The sequence below is a fragment of the Hyaena hyaena genome, unplaced genomic scaffold (genome assembly GCF_003009895.1).
Source record: "Hyaena hyaena isolate Hyena2069 unplaced genomic scaffold, ASM300989v1 scaffold_532, whole genome shotgun sequence".
Taxonomy (NCBI): domain Eukaryota; kingdom Metazoa; phylum Chordata; class Mammalia; order Carnivora; family Hyaenidae; genus Hyaena; species Hyaena hyaena.
This window is the reverse complement of record NW_024081165.1, coordinates 133,632-155,147: the sequence shown is the minus strand read 5'-3', so window position 1 is coordinate 155,147 and position 21,516 is coordinate 133,632. Positions and strand designations below refer to the sequence as shown.

At 43.3% G+C, this 21,516-nt stretch overlaps 1 protein-coding gene across 1 annotated transcript in view; it reads right to left on the bottom strand.

Annotated features, from left to right (window-relative positions):
• Window positions 1-18,774, bottom strand: part of ZSWIM6 (zinc finger SWIM-type containing 6) — a 193,811-nt gene extending 175,037 nt beyond the window's left edge. The window contains exon 1 of the mRNA XM_039255588.1: window positions 18,118-18,774. Coding sequence (XP_039111519.1) covers window positions 18,118-18,772 — 655 coding nt within the window. The 5' untranslated portion in view covers window positions 18,773-18,774. The remainder of the gene's footprint in view (window positions 1-18,117) is intronic.
• Between the last annotated feature and the right edge of the window lie 2,742 nt (window positions 18,775-21,516).

The window sequence follows — 21,516 nt, the reverse complement described above, 5'->3', positions numbered from 1 at the left end:
TTAATCTGCAGATAGTGAAACTTAATGTTTTAATGGTAATGAAACAATTTTTTTTTTTTTTACAAATAGTTTATTGTCAAATTAGTTTCTACATAACACTCAGTGCTCATCCCCAAAGTGCCCTCCTTCATGCCCATCCCCCCCTCCCCCCCACATCCATCAGTCCTCAGTTTTTGTCAGCATTCAAGAGTCTCTCATGGTTTGCCTCTCTCCCTTTCCCCCACCATTTCCGCCCTTCTTCTCCCCCTTGTTCCTCCGTCAAGTTCCTCCTAATCCTCCTATACGTGCAAACATATGATATTTGTCCTTCTCTGCCTGACTTATTTCGCTCAGCATAACACCCTCAAGGTCCATCCATGTTGCTACACATGGCCAGATTTCATTGTTTCTCATTGCCATGTAGTATTCCATGGTATAGATAAACCACATCTTCTTGATCCATTCATCTGTTGATGGACACTTAGGCTCTTTCCATGTTTTAGCTATTGTGGAGAGTGCTGCTATGAACATTGGGGTACATGTGCTCCTATGCCTCAGCATTTCTGTATCCCTTGGGTAAATTCCTAGCAGTGCTATTGCTGGGTCATAAGGGAGTTCTATTGTTAGTTTCCTGAGGAACCTCCACACTGTTTTCCAGAGGGGCTGTACCAGTTTACATTCCCACCAACAGTGCAGGAGGGTGCCCGGTAATGAAACAATTTTTGAAACAATGTTTTCCCTATCTGATTACAAAATCAACACATGATGATTGCAGGGTTTTTGGGAAATACAGAAAACTAGAAGAAAATAATAATGGAGAAAATTAGATAAATTGAAGAAATTAGGTAAATAATAGAGAAAATTAGGTAAACTGGGAACACTGCATAACAATGTATTTTCCTCCTGTGTATTCACAATTCAAGTACTTTCCTGTATTCATTCCCATGTGGGTCTCTAAACAGACTCATGATAGAGGTGACAGAGGTATATTCACATTTTATAAGGGGTCAAGAAAGCCCAGAGCCAGTAAGTGATCTGCCCTAGAGTACACAGGTAGTTCAGACAAAAGCCAGCAAAGAGGACTCTAGTCTCCTGATGGGTCAGGCAATAAGGAGATGGGTCTAAGCTCTTGATCATGTGATGAGCAAATAGCACGCTCACAGAAGTGGCCAACTGCCTATACCTAAAATAAGCAGTATCTGTGATCAATCAAAGGTAAGAAAAAGTGCAAAGAAAACTGTATCATTAATACAAACATGCTAAAATACTATGACGCCAGAGGCGCCTCAGTGGCTCAGTTGGTAAAGCGTCCGACTTTGGCTCAGGTCATGATCTCGCAGGTTCATGGGTTCAAGCCCCCAAGTCAGGTTCTGTGCTGACAGCTCAGAGCCTGGAGCCTGCTTCAGATTCTCCCTCTCTCTCTGTCCCTCCCCTGCTCATGCTCTGTCTCTCAAAAATGAATGAATATTTAAAAGTAAATAAATAAGGGGCGCCTGGGTGGCTTAGTTGGTTAAGCTTCCGACTTTCGCTTAGGTCATGATCTCACGGTTCGTGGGTTCGAGCCCCGCGTCGGGCTCTGTGCTGACTGCCAGCTCAGAGCCTGGAGCCTGTTTCAGAGTCTGTGACTCCCTCTCTCTCTGACCCTCCCCTACTCATGCTGTCTCTCTCCTAGAAATAAATAAAACATTTAAAAAAAAAAGTAAATAAATAAAATACTATGACACCAAATAAGAATAAGAAATTTTACATATCTCTAAATTGAACAAAAAACGGGCGACAGTAGGGGAGAGAGACACATCAAACCCAGAGTTTGAAAAATCTCTTAATTGTTTCCTTTTAATATGACTAAAAACCCAGACAGAAATCCTATATTTCCTATCTGAAAGAGACTGAGTGGAGTCAATGATGAAGACTAGGGCTAGCATAATGGTTTCCTTTCGGTCCCAAACAACTCTTCAACTTCCCTCCTTCGTTTCTCCCTCTCTCCCTACACACACACTCGAGTGGGCATGTGCAACCACACAGAGTATAGTTTTAAAATGATTTAATTGTCCTGTCCTCTGTGAAAAACAAGGTATGTATACAACTCAGTAAATATATATTTTATAATTTGAACAAGAACACTTACAAGAGTGAAAGAGGGGACTGTTGATAATTACGCCAGGAAATGAGGCATAAACGAAGATTCACTGGACCGGACAAATGGAAACACGTGACCACCCAATATCTGGATAACCCATCCCCCTCTCATGAGCCAAGTGTCTGTAGTACACATTTATTAGCAAATTTTTGTTCAAAAAACTGCTTGGTTATCCCATTTTAGGCAAAAGTGAGTCTGAAGCATATTCTACCTCAAGAGAAAGTCATCAGCACTTTGCAGACCAGTTTATTAATAAACCATTCTTAATAATTAGCCGATGTGTTTTCACAATATGTGATTTCGTGGGATGTTTTGAAGTTATATGTGCTTTGCAAGTCATCTGGAAAAAAAAGTTAAAAAAAACTAATTAAATTTCTTTTTACCAGTTTCTTTAAAAAATGAAATAGCAAATAAAAGGAAAAAGCAATCTCTTAATCCCTCAAAGGCATTTGTAATTGAAAGTTATTTTCCTGGGTAACTCAAAAGTACTGTTCTATACAGGAATGCCCAAATTATTTTCTGTTTAGGGTTGGAATCATCAAATAAACTGCTTTTAGAACAGCTTTTTGGCCAATGTTATTAACAAGTTAACAACCATAAAGAAAAAGTCCCCTCAACTAACAAACTTGAAGAAAGAAATCTTACATCTCTAAGGTTATTTCTATCTGTAGAAAAAAGCTGATAATAATAAATCAAGTCCAAAAAATTAAACTGTCTAACTTGTGGTCATATTCCTATTCAAAATACCTCTTAAGAGATTAAGCTATAGTAACTCAGATTCAGAAAATCAAACAGAAATAGAACTGGGAGGGTTTATTTGTTTTGTGTTGGTGCAAAAAGGTAATTTTATTAAAGCATGGGGACAGGACCCATGGGCAGAAAGAGATGCACTGGGGTCATGTCAGGTAATGGAGGTGTTTTGGGGTTTGTTTGTTTTTTTTGCATCTAAGAGAATTTCATACAGGCACCCACAAAGACTGGCATATAATCTAAGCTTATTTCATTTGAGTAACATTTCAATGTCTACTAAGTACACTGCATGGGCACTATTAATAGTTGGCTCTCCTGAATTTAAAATTTGCTAGTACCTTTTTTTTCAATCTAGCAGATACATCTTTCACACCAAAAAGGGACTTTGTATTTAAATACTCTGGGATTCTCCTCCCAAAAAAAAAGGACTAAAAATAAACAATGGGCAACTCAAAATGACTCTAACTGTGCATGGCAGAATATTTTTACATTTGTTTGTTAGCACTTCATGTTTTCAGTCATTTGATAGCCAACTGTTGCTCCCTCTATCAAAGAGAGAGAAATCTGCAATCCTACACAGGATTTGATTTTCTGATTTCTCATAAGAAATCATCCCTCATTTCCTCCAATATTTACATTAAGGGTGAGTTCCACAGTTGTGTTCTGAAGCTCGGAAAAGGTCATGAATCAGGCCAGTGTCAGTTCCCACAACGACCTCTTGTAGATTTTCTGAAGGACAGCCTACTTTCGGCGGAAGAAAACCAGATTATTTAAATGCACCCAATTTACTATATTATATCTTTTTTAAAAAAACAGCAGGACAGTTCTAGATTTCTTAAGTAAGGCTTCTTAAGAATCAAGACACAATAGAATTTTCTAGATTTATTAAATAAGGCTTCTTGGGGCATCTGGGTGGCTCAGTCAGTTAAGCCTCCGATTTCGGCTCAGGTCATGATCTCACGGTTTGTGAGTTCGAGCCCTGCATCGGGCTCTGTGCTGACAGCGAGCTCAGAGCCTGGAGCCTGTTTCAGATTCTGTGTCTCCCTCTCTCTCTGACCCTCCCCTGCTCGCTCGCTCTCTCTCTCTCAGAAATAAATAAAACATTAACAAATTTTTAAATAAGGCTTCTTGAAAGAGTCAGAATCAAAGCTCAATTCTAAATAATAAAAAAGGCAAAACTAAAAAGAGAAAACCAGTTGATCCACAATTGTAAAGGATCCAAAGAGGGAAAGAGCAACTCAAGGAAATAAATTTTTTTAACTAGCCTTTTAAAGATGCAATACAAAATACATCCATAAAACAATCATAATACAGACTACCAATATACATTGAACTTTCAAAGATTACCTTCAGAATTGTTACTGTTTTTAACAGGAAGAACTAGTAAAGTTAAGTAAAAAATAAGTTTTTATATGACAATATAAATATGCAACCCAAAGAAATATAAATTCTTAAAATAAATATTGTATATTTGAACATAGCTACTTGAATTTGTTGTGCTCTTCTGACTTTAGCTCACCACAGCTTGGCCCACCAATACCACCATTCCTTCCTAAGACCCCAACACACATACACACACACACAGACACACACACACACACACACTCTCTCTCACACACAGAGTTTTAAAAATACAAACCAAAGCTTTATATGTCAAAAAACAAATTTCACTGAAAGGCACAAGAACTCAGAAGTCTCAGGATTTACCAACATCAAAAAACAAGCTAAGCTATGAGCTACTAATTCAGGCTTAATGCATACACTGAATTTTTAACAAACGCATAATTACTGGCTCTTGTATCACCAATTTTTTTCCAACACAACTAAACTTATAAACTATGAAAATAAATTTGAAAAATGAGCCTAAAAATCATAAATGAAACAAATTAGTATTAAAACAAAAAACTGTTTTAAATCTGTCCATTTTAAAATATAAGTATTTTGCTATAAATTATTAAAATAAAGAGTTTTTAAAAACTTTTTTTCCCACTGCAATCATCCTTACTGGAAGCAAAAATGCAATACTACTACACAGTACTTTGGAATTTCCTGCTATTTATGAAACAGCCTAGACAAAATGCTTTTTTAATAAGTTGCTAATAGAGAATCATGAAAACTGCAAAGAAACTGTACCAGCAAAGTTCCAATAAGAAACATCATTTGAGCACTTTGCTCCTAAGGAGGCTAAACAGCACTAGTCAAACTACCTTCTAGGCTTTGGTTTTAATCAAGCTTGTTAGCTGATAGGCTTTGGTTTTAATCAAGCTTGTTAGCTGACCTGGTGCTGACAACATTTACATGACTCACCTCAATAAAATATAAATTACATTAAGGATCCACAACTTAGTCACTTACATACGATCATCCAGTAGTTTACGATATTCTATGCATCATATTACTGTGTATGGATAGATATATAATCTATCTAGAATATCTATCATCTATACACACACACACACACACCTATATCCCTACAGAAGCATACATGTTTATGAATCAATAGCTCTTTTTCTAAGACACCTTTGAAATACCTACAATAACCACTAACTGCAGAAAGAAACCAAATGGTACAATTACTACACTGTGTTAGAATTCAACGTACTTGATAATCTATCCCCAAGACATTCTATTTCCTAATGAAATTTTTGTTTTTGCCCCAAGTAAAAAAATAAAATAAATTATTCTTAGATCAGCAACAGCAAGCTGCCCAATTTGCTCTCATCCACTAAGCACCTTGTTTTAAGATGTAAAAATGTAAATAAACTCTAAAACATCTGCCTTCCCTATTAGATCAGAAATTCACCTTTCACTAAATCCCTCTAAATGAATTGGAGCAGAATTCATCCAATAACTGCCTTAAAAATAAAGTGAAGGGAAAAAAATCAATCTGATTCTATTTCTAGTTATTTTCACCAATTATTTTGTGCTATCTTAAGAAGGACATCAGATCAATGTACTAAATGTTATCCTGCCATTCAACAGGCTAAGTATATTACAGCACTACTACTCATTGAATAAGAAAATAACCATCATCTCTAGTTCTATTCATATTCACTGTAGTCCATGGTAAACAGAAAATCATACCTAGCATAAGTTCAAGCTTTTCTATGTACCACTGTGAAAAGGATATAAACACTGTTCTTTACCAAAGTCCCTTCCAAAGATAAAGATTCACATTCTGACATTCTTGTTACTTTTTTTCCAAAAAATATCCAAAAACAAATACAACTTACTTTTCATTTTGAGCACAACTAACAATCAGGTAAGTACTGAAATTCACATGTGCATCCAAAATTTAAAACTCAGTTTGCAAAGAAAATCCACATGATACTGGGTGAATCCAGACCCAGATACTGATATTCAAAAAATATCTACCTGCTCCCCACAAAAACAGAATCTAGACCCAGAAACTGATATTCCAAAAACCTAGCTGCTGCCCATGAAAATGGTTTTTTGTGAAACACTCTTACAGCATTAACCAAACCTAAATACATACAACTGAGTTAGCAAAGAGAACACAGACAGCTGTAGAAAAATATAGTACGTTTTTTAAAAATGTCTGATGACACCTATAATTATATAAACCAATTCAGACTTCAACAGCAATGGCAATTTTAAAAGCTGCCCAAGACATATTAAATAGGTCAGGCATGTTTCACACTTGTTGGTGCCACCACAAAACCAAAATTACTGAGCAGGATGGCTAGAAGCAGGACCTGATAGTGCAATTCTTAAAACTTGCTCCTATCTCAAATAGTTACAGTACTATGACGACCACTATCAAAACCTAATCCTTTCTAAAAATAAACATATACATCCTGTTTCAAAAAAGTAGAGATAAGGAGAGTATCATTGTAGAGACTATGTCTGAATATGAGTTTAGTTTGATAACTGAAAAGTTAGGTTTTTGACATTTGCCAGCAGTCCCACAACGTGCTGGCCCTGTGCCATCGTGGCCTGGTGCCAGCCTGATGCAGGGCCAGGCTAAAAATAGCAGCCAAGCAGCAGCTGGAACACACAGGTCCTTGTGACCTCCGCTTTATTTCCCTAACTCAAGGGAGGTTCTAGGGGAGGAGACAACTGAAGGCAAAGAAGGGAACAGAATAAGCTTCAGCTGGTATTTTCTACCTCTTCCGGATTTCTGGCTTTTTTTTTCCTACCACTCCCTCCCTCTACACTCAAGAAAGGAGGAAAGAGAAGGCAGCAGTGTGGGAAGGAGAGAAACGAAGGAAGACAGTGGAGTGCTGAAGAAGGTTGGGTTCAGAGGCTCCTCCACTTCCTACTCTCAAGTTTTTCTCACTTGATTCTACCATCATCACAAAGTAGCCACTGGTCATTTATTTCAGTCTTCAGGTTTACCATGGTCTAGAGAAAGTAGAAGAAAAAAAATCACACAGGTGATTGGCAGGGAAGGGTTGGCCTAAAGCGTGCCAAGAGGACAAAATCCAAAACGCTCAGAAAGCCTTAAGAATGCTAAGAAAACAAAGTCCTAAAGAAATAGGGCAAATGTATTTAAAAAAAAAAAAAAGATACTTATTCACATACATCAGTAAGATTACAAATTTCTGGTATTTGAGTTTTACGGGGTTATTTTATGACAAATATTTAGGAAAACCATGACCATCTTGTCTGTAGAAATTAGTTAATATAAAGCGATAGCAGGAGCAAAGGTTGAGTATAAGCAAATACAGTGCTGCCTTAACTTCTGTAGTCCGTCACCAAGAAAGATCAACACAATACCTGAAGAGGCTCCAGGCTCTGCCTGTTACACTGAAATGATAAAATATCAATATTTCATTTATAAAAGTGCTGGTCACTGTTAGCAAATATTTTAACAGGTAGGATGTGGCATGTATAGCATTCTAAATTGTACTGATCTCATTAAGTAAGGGAATTTAAATCTTGCTTCTGTGGACTCTACATGCTACCTTCTTATGCATATTTTCTGTATAATATCTTCCATCATTAGAAATCTGACACCAATTAACAATGAAAAATGCATTAAGTAAACAGGGAGACTGTTAAATAAGGAAAGACCAGGCAGTGAGTCACCTGAATTTTAAGCGCATTAATTCACTAAATGAGCTTCCAATTTATCTGATCAGCTTATTCAGTTAGTACCAGTTTAAATGTACTGAGAGTTCATGCTGCATCCTTCAAAGAACTTTCCAATAAACTCTCTGTCTCTCCAAGAATATGAAATCTTTTTACCAGCCATAAAAAATAATACGATTTTTAATTAAAAAATTTAAAAAGGAAAAAGAAAAAACATTTAAAAGGGGCCTTAAAATGAGATAAATACATAATTTCTAAAATTTACCTTGAAAGATTACCTTTGCCTTACATATGCCACATTTAGATCTAACCTACAAGTTATTTCTCTTTCAAAAGTCAAAAAAGGGGGCACCTGGATGGCTCAGTTGAGATACCAACTCTTGATTACAGCTCAGGTCATGATCTCAAAGTTTGTGGGATTGATCCCCACATTGGCCACAGAACCTGCCTGGTATTCTCTCTATCTCTCTCTCTCTCTCTCTCTCTCTCTCTCTCACTCACACTCACACACACACACACACACACACACACACACATTCTGCCTCTCCACCACCCCCCGTGGCCCATTCATGCCATGCATGCTCTCTCTCCCTCTCAAATTTTTTTTTAAAAGTTAAAAACTGCCCAACGGAAAATGATCAAAATCACCCCACATAACAATCTTCCAAAGCTGAAATTTATTCATAAAAGAATTTGTGGAGTTTCCAAGTCAAATTTTAAATACATGTGAATAATCACAGCCTGGGTGGCTCAGTTGGTGGAGTGTCCGACTTCGACTCAGGTCATGATCTCATGGTTCCATTTGTTTATGAGTTAGAGACCAGCATCAGGCTCACTGCTGTCAACACAAAGCCCACTTCGAATCCTCTGTTCCCCCACCCCACCCCGTCACTCTCTGGCCCTCTACCAGTGGTGCTCTCTCTCTCAAAACAAAACAGAAAAACACATTTCTTTTCAAAAAATCAAAAAAGTTGTGGCAAGCCTGAGTGGCTCAGTTGGTTGAGCATCCAGCTCTTGATTTCGGTTCAGATCATAAATTTCATGACATAGGAGTTCAATTCCCACATCGGCCTGTGCACTGATGGTGCAATGCCTGTTCCAGATTCTCTCTCTCCCACTCCCAATCTGCCCCTCCCCCACTCCCACTCACTTTCTGTCTCAAAATAAAATAAAGTTAAAAAATCACAGTTGTGACCATAACTTAAAATTCTCGCTACTGGAAAACATCACTCTGTAAAGCAGAAAAGACTATAATAAATCTAAAGATAACCCTCTAGAATAGTTAATGATGATGCATCATGGGCAGTTTTTTCCTTAATTTTTTTAATGTTTGTTTATTTCTGAGAGAGAGAGAGACAGAGTGAGAGTAGAGGAGGGACAGAGAGAGAGGGAGCCACAGAATCCAAAGCAGGCTCCAGGCTCTGAGCTGTCAGCACAGAGCCAGATGCAGGGCCCAAACCCACAAACCATGAGATCATGACTGGAGACGAAATCAGATGCCCAACCGACTGAGCCACCCAGGCGCCCCTCATGGGCAGGATTACTTAGAGGGTAAGAGTACCACCCAGAGAGGCTGTATCTGGGTCAGTAATGTACCAATCTGTGTAAAAGGGAAAAAGTCACTTTCATTTCTTTTCCAATGCTTCAGTTTACTCATCTGTAAAATGAGAATGATAAAAGTACCTACCTCATAGGACTGTTAAGAAATACAAAGTGCTTGGACAGTATGTGGCACAAGGCTAAGGGTATGAAAGTGTTAATGCCATTATTACTATTACTGTTAGATGTTGCTGTAGTAATACTAAAAAGCTCACAGTAAATCATGCTTACTTCAATAAGGAAAAGCCTCCAATCATACAAGAGAGGTCTTTAGGAATTAGAGAGGTTACCAAAGTTTTGAGGCCACCACCTCAATTACATGAAAGACCCTATACATCTAGGGATTGTGTATATACCACTTAATGGCCTAAGGGGAGGGGACACTGACAAAAACACTGAAAAACCTTCAAAAACAAGTCAAATGTAGAGACTGGTTAAGTTTTCACAAACATACTAAATTCAGAGCAGCCAAATTCCTCATGGGGTATTAACTTCTGTTGTTCTGCCTAAGCATTTTAAATATTTAGTCAATTCTTTATTATATAGATATACAGGTATAGAAGTGCATTCACGTATATTCACACAACTGTAATGTAGTTTCATACAGTTAACACTCATAACTAATTTTTTTCAGAATTTTAGTCTCATCTTACAGCCTCTACAATTTTCAGATGTCTACAAATACTTCACACTAGCATGTATTCGGCATGCTAGAATCATTGCTTAACTGAAGCCATTAGATTTTGCCCAGAAACTGAAATGCTATCTAGAAATACTTTCAGAACATTCAATAAAACGTTAGCCAAATAGTCTCTCCAACAGTCCAATCATTTTACGTTCAAGAATATGCCTGGCCTAGGGCATGTGGGTGGCTCAGTCGGTTAAGCATCTGACTCTGGATTTTGGCTCAGATCATGATCTCAGGGTTCCTAAGATCAAACCCTGCATCTGGCTCTGCACTGAGAGCCTGCTTGGGATTCTCCTCCTCCCTCCCTCTCTCTCTCTCTCTCTCTCTCTCTCTCCTCCTCCCTCCCTCTCTCTCTCTCTCTCTCTCCCCCCCTCCTCCTCCTCCCTGCTTCCCTCCATCTCTCTTCCTTCCCCTCCCTTGCTCACACTCACCCATGCTCTCTCTTTCTCTCTCAAAAATAAAATATTTATTTTGAAAGAGAGTATGAGTTCAAGCAAGGGAGGGGCATAGAGAGGGGGACAAAGGATCGGAAGCAGGCAGAGCCCAATGTGGGGATCAAACCCACCAACTGTGAGATCATGACCTGAACCAAACTTAGACACTCAATCAACTGAGCCACCAAGGCATGGAAAAAAAAAAAACTTTAAAAAAAAAAAAAAAAAAAAAAAAGAATAGGCCTGTCCTGGGGCCTGGCTGGCTTAGTCAGTAGAGCATGCAACTCCTGATGTCAGGGCTGTGGGTTTGAGCCCCATGATGGGTACAGAGATTACTTAAAAAGAAAAAAAAAAATCTTTTAAAAAATAAAGAATATGCTGAGTTCTGGGGTTTTGTGAAATTTACCAAACATCCCGATCAAATTAATAGGTGGACTGAAGAGTGGAAACACAGAAATTCAACATCTAACTTTGCGATTTACTATCCCTCTCTGGACAAACTACTCAACATGTTTGGGCCTCAGCTCTGCAAGTAGATAATAACTATCATGCAAACCCATTTTGTAAAAAACAGCTTCTCATCAGTTAGCATATTTTCAGAAGAAAGAGCACAATGCATCTGCACACAGGGTCACTGGAATGTGCTTTGGGTAATGATACTCAAATGACACTGAGTTCATCTCCTTTTATGTGCACTTGTAAACATCAAATTAGTTATAAATACGTAAGTAAATATATATAATACATATTCACTGACAAGAATCTATCACTGAGGAATCCCACAAATTTAAAACACTTAATATACCCTTAAAGTTCACTTAACTATTTGCTGAAAATGAATCTTTACATTTCAAATGAAAACAAGTTTTTGTACTGCATTCTCTCTAAAGCCTGCGCTAGCTACCTTTTCTAGATGAGAAAAATAAAAGGAAGCATCCTATTTTTAAAGAACTAAAAACCATATATAAAGCATATTCTTAGCAGAACACACAGCACTGAAGGCAAAAACTGCAAAGATGGCTTTTTCTTGTTTTTTTCTAAGCTTACGTATTTATTTTTGAGAGACAGAGACAGAGAGAGCGCGAGAGCGAGAGAGCACAAGCAGGGAAGGGGCAGAGACAGGGAGACACAGAATCTGAAGCAGGCTCCCGGCTCTATGTTGTCAACACTGAGTCCGAAGCAGGGCTTGAACTTACCAAATGGGAGATCATGACCTGAGCTGAAGTCAGACGCCCAAACAACGACCCACCCAGTGCCCCTGCAAAGATATGTTTTCTAAACAAATCTAACTAAGATACTTTATTTGTGAGACTGGCTAGGATTGAGGAACTAGAGTCTCTTTCCATGAGACAAGACTATTTAGTATTTTTCTCCAAATTACCATTTGAGACTGATTTCTCAACAGGAGAGTTTTCCCATCCACTTAAAGGAAACTATGTTTCCTAATTTACTGTAATCCCCAAACGTTTACATATGTCAAAAAATTAATAAACCAAGAAAATTAAATTAGGTTTTTTGGTTGTGAAAAAGCACTGGTCTTGAAATTATACCACAATAATTTGAAAGATAACTAAAAATGGTTTTGTGAGTTCCATATTGTTTATTATCACTTAAAAAATAGTTGCCTATAATATGCTTTGTTTCTGTGATGTTTATAGTTACCTATGATTCTTTTCTAGGATATCTGTCCCCTTAAATATATTAAGTTGAAGGTCAACAACAGTTCAAGTTTAACGACTGCCTCTATAAAAACTTCTAACACCACAGGAGTTTGTTTCCTTTTATGTGTATATAACTAAGCTTCTCAAAGGTACAAAATTCACTTTGAATTATTAAAGAAAAATGGTTTTCTAACACAAAAATATGGAGCATGTAAGCATGTGGAATTACTACCGATCCAATCGTGTAACTTTTAAAAGGGGTAGCTTTCTTAAAAGACGACATCGGTATTCTTCCACCGCCATCCTTTTCACTGAACATACTGCCCAGTGAAATCAAACATTATTAACTAAACCCTTAATATGAGTGTGACCAGAAAAGATGTGCTGGCCTGCATCTTTCCAAATGATACATTTAGAGTCAGAATTGATGGCAATTGATTACCCATTGAGAAAAGAAAAGAGGCCCAGGATAAACATCTTAAAAATCAGCCAGGACATACTTAAGACAATAATGACTTGAGTTGGTCAATTAATTGCAATAATTCTCCTATTAAAGGACGTGTTCCACAGACACCCTGAGGTTTCTAAAAGGAAAGGCATCAACGTCTTTACAGAAAGGATGAAATTCAATGCACAGTTGAAATAAAATAATGGGGATGGCCTTTTCCTCTTCAGGCCGAGGGTGTACTAAGAATACAACTATATGGCAAGAAATTAAAGCCTGAAGCTAAAGTAAAAATGTTTGCTTAATTCAAATGTTTGCTTAGTTCACCTTCTGGTATTACTGAAATCTTTTGGCTACAACAAGTATTGTTCTTCCCTGAACACTTTAGATTTCCTCACTGGACCAATAAATACTAGCCACCAGAAATAGAAATTCCAAGATTTCCCCACATAAAATTTAAAACATTGATATTTTAACTTTCCTCAGAACGATGCTGAGCATATACTAGGTACCCAGATACTTTCAGAAATCAATTGTAAGCAACTCAAACATTTTAACTGGCACAGAATAAAAAAATACATAAGTAACTAGTTTCAAAATTTCTTCTTTTGTGTACTTTTTCATTAATCAAATGGCAGAAAACATACAGGATCTAATTTTTAAATGTTCTATATTATCACTTCACTCCTGAGAATGCTCTCAATGAAATATACTACCACCAATAAACAAAACATCTAATTCTGAAAGTGTATCTAGAATCTCATTTTCATATAACAATCTCTGGTCTATACAGAAAATCAAAATACTCAAAGAAATGCCAACAAATTAGCCTTAAGTAAAGTGATTAAAACGTTTATCCAAACTGATTCTAAAAAACATTCCCTTTTACTGCCTTGCCACTCTCCAAAACAAGAAATTTTAAGTTATGAATCTGAAAAGTCCATAAAAATATGGTGACCAAAGTGTTAATAGAATTCTGGGCAATATTCTTTTCTCCCCAAACTAACTAGCCAAACAAAACAAAACAAACAAAAAAAGCAATCCCTTTTAAAACTTTTCTTCTTCCTGCGCACGCTAAAGACAAGACCCCCGTGTTATTTAAATACTTCTTGCTTTTAAAATGATTAGTCACAAAGTAAGCAAACTTGTTTGTTTCAGTACAAAATCGAATGCACACCAATCTTCAGAAGGAGAACACACACATCCCAAAACAAAAAACTATATATATAATAATTTAAAAACACAGGATAATTTGTCTAAGATTTTTTATTACCAAAAAAATGCATGCTTCTGATTTTAAGAAAAATCCAACCATATGACAATCATAAAATGAAAAGTAAAACTCTCCCCAAAAATTCACCCATCCACCTGACAACTGCCCTTCTCCAAAGATACCCCCCCTATTCAGTGGCTCCTTACATAGCCTTCTGGAAATTTTTATGCATCTATAAGTCTATCTTGTTTGTTTTAAACAGAAATTATAGCCTACTATATGAACAGCCGACTTGTTTTTAAGTAAAATATCCTGGTCACCTTTTCTTCTCAGTATATATATTTATCTCTTTCCCTGTTTTTCATGGTTGCATAGAATTCCATAGAGTACTTCTTAACTAGTTTCCTTCTGATGGAAATTTCCACGGACTTCAGCTCTTCAGCATTACAAATACTGCAATAAGCATGGCTCAATGTACACAACATCTTTGTGCATTAAAATCAATGAATGTATAAAATAAATTCCGAGAAATGACATAAAAAGATGGAGCCAAGCAGCTGGGGAGGCAGCATCTTCTCCCACCTCCTCAACCAATTCTGCGTACTATCTATCCATCTTTTCTGTCTTCACTGATGTGGCAGAAGAACATGGCATGTCACCTTTACTAAGAGTTAGGAGTGAAGACAAATTGATCATTTCTATTTCTTTGTGAAATGTGTTACCCATTTTCTAACTAAGTTATTCATCTCCCCCTTTTGTTTTTTAAAACTACATTTTCAGAATTCTCAGAAGCCTTCAGCAAGCTGCAAATATTTACCCCCGTTCGCTGCTAACCTTGACTTAATCACATTTTCAGTCCTACAGAAATTTTTATTTTTTATCCAATTAAATCTGTCTGTCTTTTGAGTTATTTGTCTTTACAATTTGAGTTCCAGGGTCGTATTAAGAAAGCTCTTTCCCAGGCAAAACTGTGGGGAAATTGTTGTACGTGACTTCTCAATTATTACTTCAGTGATGTCAATAATATTTACATACAAGCACCCTCAGCAAGGCCTCCCTCTTAATATGACATCAATTAATAAAAATAAACCAACTACACTTTCTCCAAAACTTCCAATAATTAACTGATGTGATGGACAGTTCTGTACCAACTAAACATTGCTTACAGCTACTACACCAAAGACTTAATGTTTTTCCTTTAAATTTCTTCTTAAAATAGGAGTTGAAAAATAGCTAACATGTGTAATTTCTGGGAAGGCCCAATTCATTGACCCTCGATCCTTAAAAAATCTTCAAGAGTGTCAAACAACTAGATTTTCCCTGCTGCATCTATAATTTAGTCATCTTTACAAAAGTCAGTGAATACTTCCTGTACAAACAAACTTGTAATTTGGAATACCAGAAAATTGCTTATGGTCCTATCATGGTAGCTGCTGGTGTTCTTTTCCATGTCAGGTTCCGAAGCAAAAATGCCTTCTACCTCAAATCACAAAATTACAAAATAAGCCTCTTGCGTTACTATACCAATTCAAACCGCCACTTAAAGCTAAATTAGATGGTGAATCTAGCCATTCTCTCCATTCTTCATCAAGGAAAAGAAATCTTGGTCCTGAGTTTTGTATCTCACAGTGCCAGCTGCCAGCCATTTAACAGCCTTCCATCTCATAAGCTGACTGGCACAACAAGTAATACAACTTGGAAGTTACGGAAACTGGCAAAACTCAGAGGGGGAAAAAAGAATATTTTCCACAATTTGTACAGCACTTGTTTAGTATGTATGTAAGTGTTTCCGAAAGGGTGGTCAACTCTTCAAGCTCTGCAAGCAGCATCAGTATTTCACATCAACCACTGCCAACTCCATTCAGTGGCCTCCTTCCCCTTTGGGGACTATTCAAAAAGTTACTATTTTCTTTTACAACTCACCCAGGCCTCTTCACTGATGAAAGCAGGCAAAGCCCACGCTGTGTGTCTGTCTCCTAGAGAAGATTGCATCTTTTATTTATCGCCCCTTGGCTTTATTTTCACAGTGAATTCCTGGCTTAAATGCAATCAGCCAAGAAACCCTCCCTATGTGCTCCCCTATCATTCCTCATTGCTTGCAAGCAGAGTCAAGCACAGAAGGGGGGGGGGGGGGAACTCAACATTGCCAGCCAAGCCATAAAAATTCCCAATCTCTAGTTCGGTTATACGGAGAAACTGTGGATGTGCTTCAATCCGTTTCAGCCCAGCAGGAAACAAGGGGGTGGGACGTTTAAAAAAAAAAAAAAAAAAGGTATAACTTTAAAGAATGCTAATTAGATTTTTTAAAGAAGGATGGATAGCCTCAAAAGTTAAACCCCTCTAGACAGAAGGAGAAGGTACGGAACCTAGAAAGGACAACACTGGAGGCTGCCTTTGGAAATAAATGATCATGCAGAAAATCACGTTTGCAGACTGCATTAGAATTCAAATTAACTAGAGAGAATTAAAACAAATCTTAATTCTCTTTGGCGGCCCCTATCTAGACATCCACCTGACTCCCAAAGAGAAGGATAAAGGAATGGACTATGTAAAGAAAAGATTAAAAATCAGAGACAGCGATGCTTCCAACCCTCTCCCCATTCATTAGGTACCATGTTAACCACCACCATACTATTTAAAGTAGACAGCAATACGGGGAGGGGCGGGGCGGGGGCAGAGAAAATGCCGTTTGCAATCAGGAGAAAAATATGGGGAGAGGGATATTTCATTATAGCATTGTTCTTTTCACTCCATCCCAAACATCCCCATCCTACGACTGAAAAAGATAACTGGCCAGAAAAAAAAAAAAAAAACAAAAAAACACTGGGGGTAGGAAGTAAAGACAGGGAAAGCTTTTAAACTCGGTATTTGAGAAAAACTCTCATGGTCTGTCAGAGAAAAGGAAGGCTGTGCAGCTTTAAATCACAAGTCCTTCTCGCCTTTGTCAAATATCTTCTACTTTACAAGCTCTGAAAAGACATAAAGAGACTCTTTTGTTTGGGTCCCCCTTTTCGGAGGATGACAGAGAACTGAAAGGGGCACAAATAAACCTGAAAACGAGAACAAAGTGCGGGGTCGCGCCCGACTGCCAGGCGGCCGCGCCTGGAGGGACGCTGCGCCGCCGGGGAGCCCCTCTGCCTCGCGCTCCTCCCGCCGCCGGCTGCGAGCGCAAAGCCCGTAACTGCTCGCCGCGGCTCGCCCCGCGCACGGCCACCGGCCACCCAGCGCCAACCAAACTCCGGCTGCAGAGGCCCCCGGGCACCGCCGGGCCCAACAGGAAAGGGAAGCGCTAGCCGCGCCTCCCCGGGCTCGCGCCCATCGACTCGGGGACGCCCTCGGGGAGAGAGGTCTCTAAGGAGAGGGGTCCAGCCCGCCGGCCCCCTCCCTCCTGCGCAGCTACTAGGCAGGGGAGGCGCGGGGGGTTGGGCGGGGGGGGAGAGAAGAGACATTTAAATCCCGGGGCCGCCGGCGGAGCCTGTCCGAGCCAGAGCAGACGCCGCAACGACCCCGGAGCGCCACGGCAGCCAGCCCGTCGGAGCCCCGAGAGGAGCAGCAGCCGAGAGGCATTAAAATGTAGTCCCCACCCCTCCAATAGAGGAGGCGGGGAGGGGGAGAAAGGAGAAAGAAAGGGGAGCGAACGGCAGACAAGGGGAGGAGAGCAGGGTGAGCGCGGAGGGCGGCCCGGCCGCCGGCTCGGCCCCGGCCGGCATTGTCTGTGCGGCCCGCGCCCCCTCCCCCGCCCCGCACGGCCCCGCCACACACACCCTTCGCCGGAGCCCGGCCGTCCGCCTCCGCCTTTGTCCACAAACACCCCCCAAAAAGGGCGAGCAGCCCTCCGGGACGTGCCCTCCAAGAGGAAGGCGGGGAACGGAGCGGGCCGGGGGCACCCGACACCCACCCCGCCGGCCCCGCCGCGGGGCGAGTCCTGCTGATTCATTTCCCACTCGCGCTGGCCCGTCCGGGGAGACGGAGGCGGGGAGGGGCGAGAAGGAAATGGGCGCTCCGCTGGAGAGGACGGTCCCGGCCGGGGAGGGCATCGGGAGGGGGTGCGGACGCGCGCCGAGCTGAGGGGCTGCCCGGAGGAGAGGGGGCGGGCGCCCCCCCGAGGGACTGACGGACGGACAGACGGCTCCGCTGCTGCCCCGTGACTCACCGACTTGCAGGACGTTGTCGACGCAGCCGCTCTCCAGCAGCGCGATGCCCCGGCGGAAGGGCAGCCGTGTCTCGTCGCCGCCGTCCGCTGTGCCGGCGGCCCCCACCGACGGGGCCCCGGCCCCGGCGGCGGCGGCGGCGGCGGCAGCGGCGGCGGCGGCCGAGGTGGCGGCCGGCGAGGACGAGGAGCCGCCGCCGCCTGCGCCGCCCGCACCGCCGCCCGCGCTGCCGGGGCCGCCGCTGTCGTCGCCGGGGCCGCCCGCGGCGCCGCCGCCGGTGTTGAAGGACGAGTACATGCAGATCTCCCGCTCGCTGCGGGGAAAGGACCAGTAAACGATGCGGCGCTGCACCGGCTCCGGGATGCGCTCGAAGCGCTCCTCCACGCGCTGGAACGGCCACTTCTCCGCCACCTTGCGCGCCGCGATGTCCAGCAGCGACTCGGGGCTCTGAGTCTTGCCCGGCGGCAGCAGCCCCAACGCCGCGCCGCCCCCGCACGCCGCCGCAGCCGCACTGCCTGCCCGCTGGCCGGGCCGACAAGCAGAGCTGTAGCCGCCACCCGCTCCTCCACCGCCACTGCTGCCCCCGCCGCCACCGCCGCCGCCCGGCCGGCAGCAGAGCCGTTTCGCGGGAGGAGGCTGCTGTCCGCGCTCCGCCATGACCGCGCCGCTTCTAACCCGACAGCGGAAGTGCCGGGACCCTATAAACGGCACAAGGAAGCGCGACACGCACACGCCGCGGCGACGCCACGCTGCCATCTAGGGCCCGCCGCTCCTTGTACGGGCACGAGAGGCGGGGCCTGCTCCGTGACGTCGAGGTTGAGGCGGGGAACCGATAGGGGGACCTAGGGCCAGAGGCGGAGCCTATGCAAATCGCTGGGCTGAAACATAAATAGAGCACTCCGCGGACACGGGGGTAGCGGGGGCGGCGAGGTTGGGTGCCGGACGGGTTGTGAGAATGTCAGGCTGCTGTGACGCGGGGGGCGGGGCTCAGGCGGGGTTCCCGCGGGAGGGGACGGGCCGCCGGGCCTGGCCTAAGGTGGGTGGGTCTCTGTCCCCCCTGCCAACTCAACTTCCCCCTTCAATTCTCTGCCTCCCTTTGATGTCCGCCAAGTGAAGACGCGCCTCGTGGGTCGAAAAGCGGAGGGAAAGGGAGCTGGCGGCTTGGGAGAATTGGGGGCGAGAAGAGCCCGGGGAAGGGTCCGAGCTAAATGAGGGGCGGGGCCCGCGAGCCAATGCCCCACCCCCCCGTCAGAGCCGGGCCGCCCGGGGAAAAGCCTCTGGGCGGAGGAGGCGCTTTCAAAACAAAGAAATGCGGCGTGGAACCTGGGGGACGGGGGTGGAGAGGAAGGCGGAGGAGGTGCGGCCGAGGCAGCCTGGCTGCCCGCTTCCCCTTCAGTGAGCCCAGGGGAACTCCCCCCACCCCCACCCCGGCCAGGACTGCGGCGCTGGGGAAGAGGGAGGAGGCTGCGCTCGGCGGCTGTTTTCCAGTTCACTTTTGCAGAGCCGGGTAGGGAAGGAGAGCACCGGCTCAGCTGCCCCGCGTGGCTGCAGTGCACCCATCCCGGATTCCCGTGTCCGCTCTGTCCCGGCGGCCGCTCTGGGGGCCGAGCCGACCAAAGTGTTCCAAAACGCGCAAAGCGCTCGGAACCTGCCCCTCAGCTGTGCAACGCGCGTCCCGAGCTGGCCGCGGCCTCCCCGCCCTAGCGCACTCTCAGCCCCGCGGGCGAGGAAGCTGGCCAGGCCGCTGGCGCGGAGCCGGGGAACTTGAACCCGCTCTCGTCGCCCCCGCGGCCGCGCCACCGAGACCCAGCTCCAGGCCCGGCGCTCTGCTCGAGGTAGAGGGTACACCCGGGCAGTGGGTTTAGCGAACACACCTTTGTGAGTACACACGCCACGGGCGCGCGCGCACACACCCCACGGGCGCGCGCGCACAGCCCAGCCGGCTGCAGACGGCGCGCCCCGGCCGCTCGGCGGCGGACGGCGGCTGCTAACGCGCTCGGTGCGCACGTAGGTCGGGCTCGGCTCGGCCCCGGGTGCCTGGCCGCCGGGAGCCTAGGCGCTCGGGACGCACGCCGTCCGCTCAGACGCTCTGGCGACTCCCGAACGGCCCTTCCACTCCGGTAAAGGTAGCCACGGGGGCGGACAGGCAAAGAGCGCAGCTCGCTGGTACGAGGGCGCCAGCGAAGGCAAAGAGGCGAGTCCTGGGCTGAACGGGGAACCCTGCGGATATTGTTCGCACTCCACAGCGCTCGGTCAAATCTGGGTCCAAGCCACAGACTTAATTAGCGCGTTGGAGACATCCTTATTCTCCGCCCCACCTTGTTTTTACTGTAAATCGTAATACTGATATGGCCGCTGTTGTGGAAGATAACTCGTATCTCCTTTGACACTTTCACATCTTTTAGAGTTCTTGGCTGGTGTTACCCACCTGCCTGTTTCATTGCCTGGGTTGAAATTAAAGGAAATAGAGTGCTTCTGAGTTTTAAAGAAAATCGTCCCCCGAAGGCCGAGGCCCAGGGGATGTCGAACTGCAGGTCTTGGCTCTTAACTCTGGTCAGGCCTTGCGAAGCCCCAGGCTGCAGGTCCCTGGGGGACAGGATGCTGGCCGACTGTCCATCGCTGCCTTGCCTGTTAGGAAATTTTGATAACATAATGTTTTTGTATATCTGTCTAGTATTTGGGGGCGTACCTCTCAATGCTTAGGTAAAGGCCTGAGAAAAAAGCTGGAAGAATATCTTTATAGACAAATGGGAGGGGAAGGCTCTTTCCTCTAGTTATTCCATTTATGGATCTATTAAAAATAAACCTAATTTTTAAGTGTTTGAAAAACATAGGTGATAGGAGAAGAAAGTAAACCGAAAAGTAAAATACAATTTGAGCTCTTATTCTTCTCAAATACAGTCACAGTAAGTCTCAGGCTTGTGTAATACTGTGTAGATTACCAAGCATTTTCATACGTATACACACAGAATCGCTTATCTGGAAAGTAAAAGATGACAAAGCAGGTGCCCCCAAACAGGATAAGTGACTTTTTCAGGGTCATAGGATGTGTTAGTGGGAGACACTTGGGAGGTGCCTAACTTTAGAGACTTCGATTTTGTCATGAACCAAAGAGATTAGATTTAAGGCATCATCCTACATTGGAGGGATCTCGTTTAACTGTAATTCAAAAAAGAATCCAGAGCCACCATCTCAGCTCAGTTTTCCCTCTCTCCAGTCGCTTAAGCTGAAACCACTCTCTCTCTCGTTCTCTCCCTAGTTTCCCTGACTAGGGAAACTTTTACTAGTCTGCGGCTAGTCACCTCCAACTCATCTTTCTCTGCCTTGTCTTTGGTTTTCTCTTCCTGCAAACATTTTAATGTACACCCTTCCTTACAGCCTATCATAGTCCTTTTCTCCAT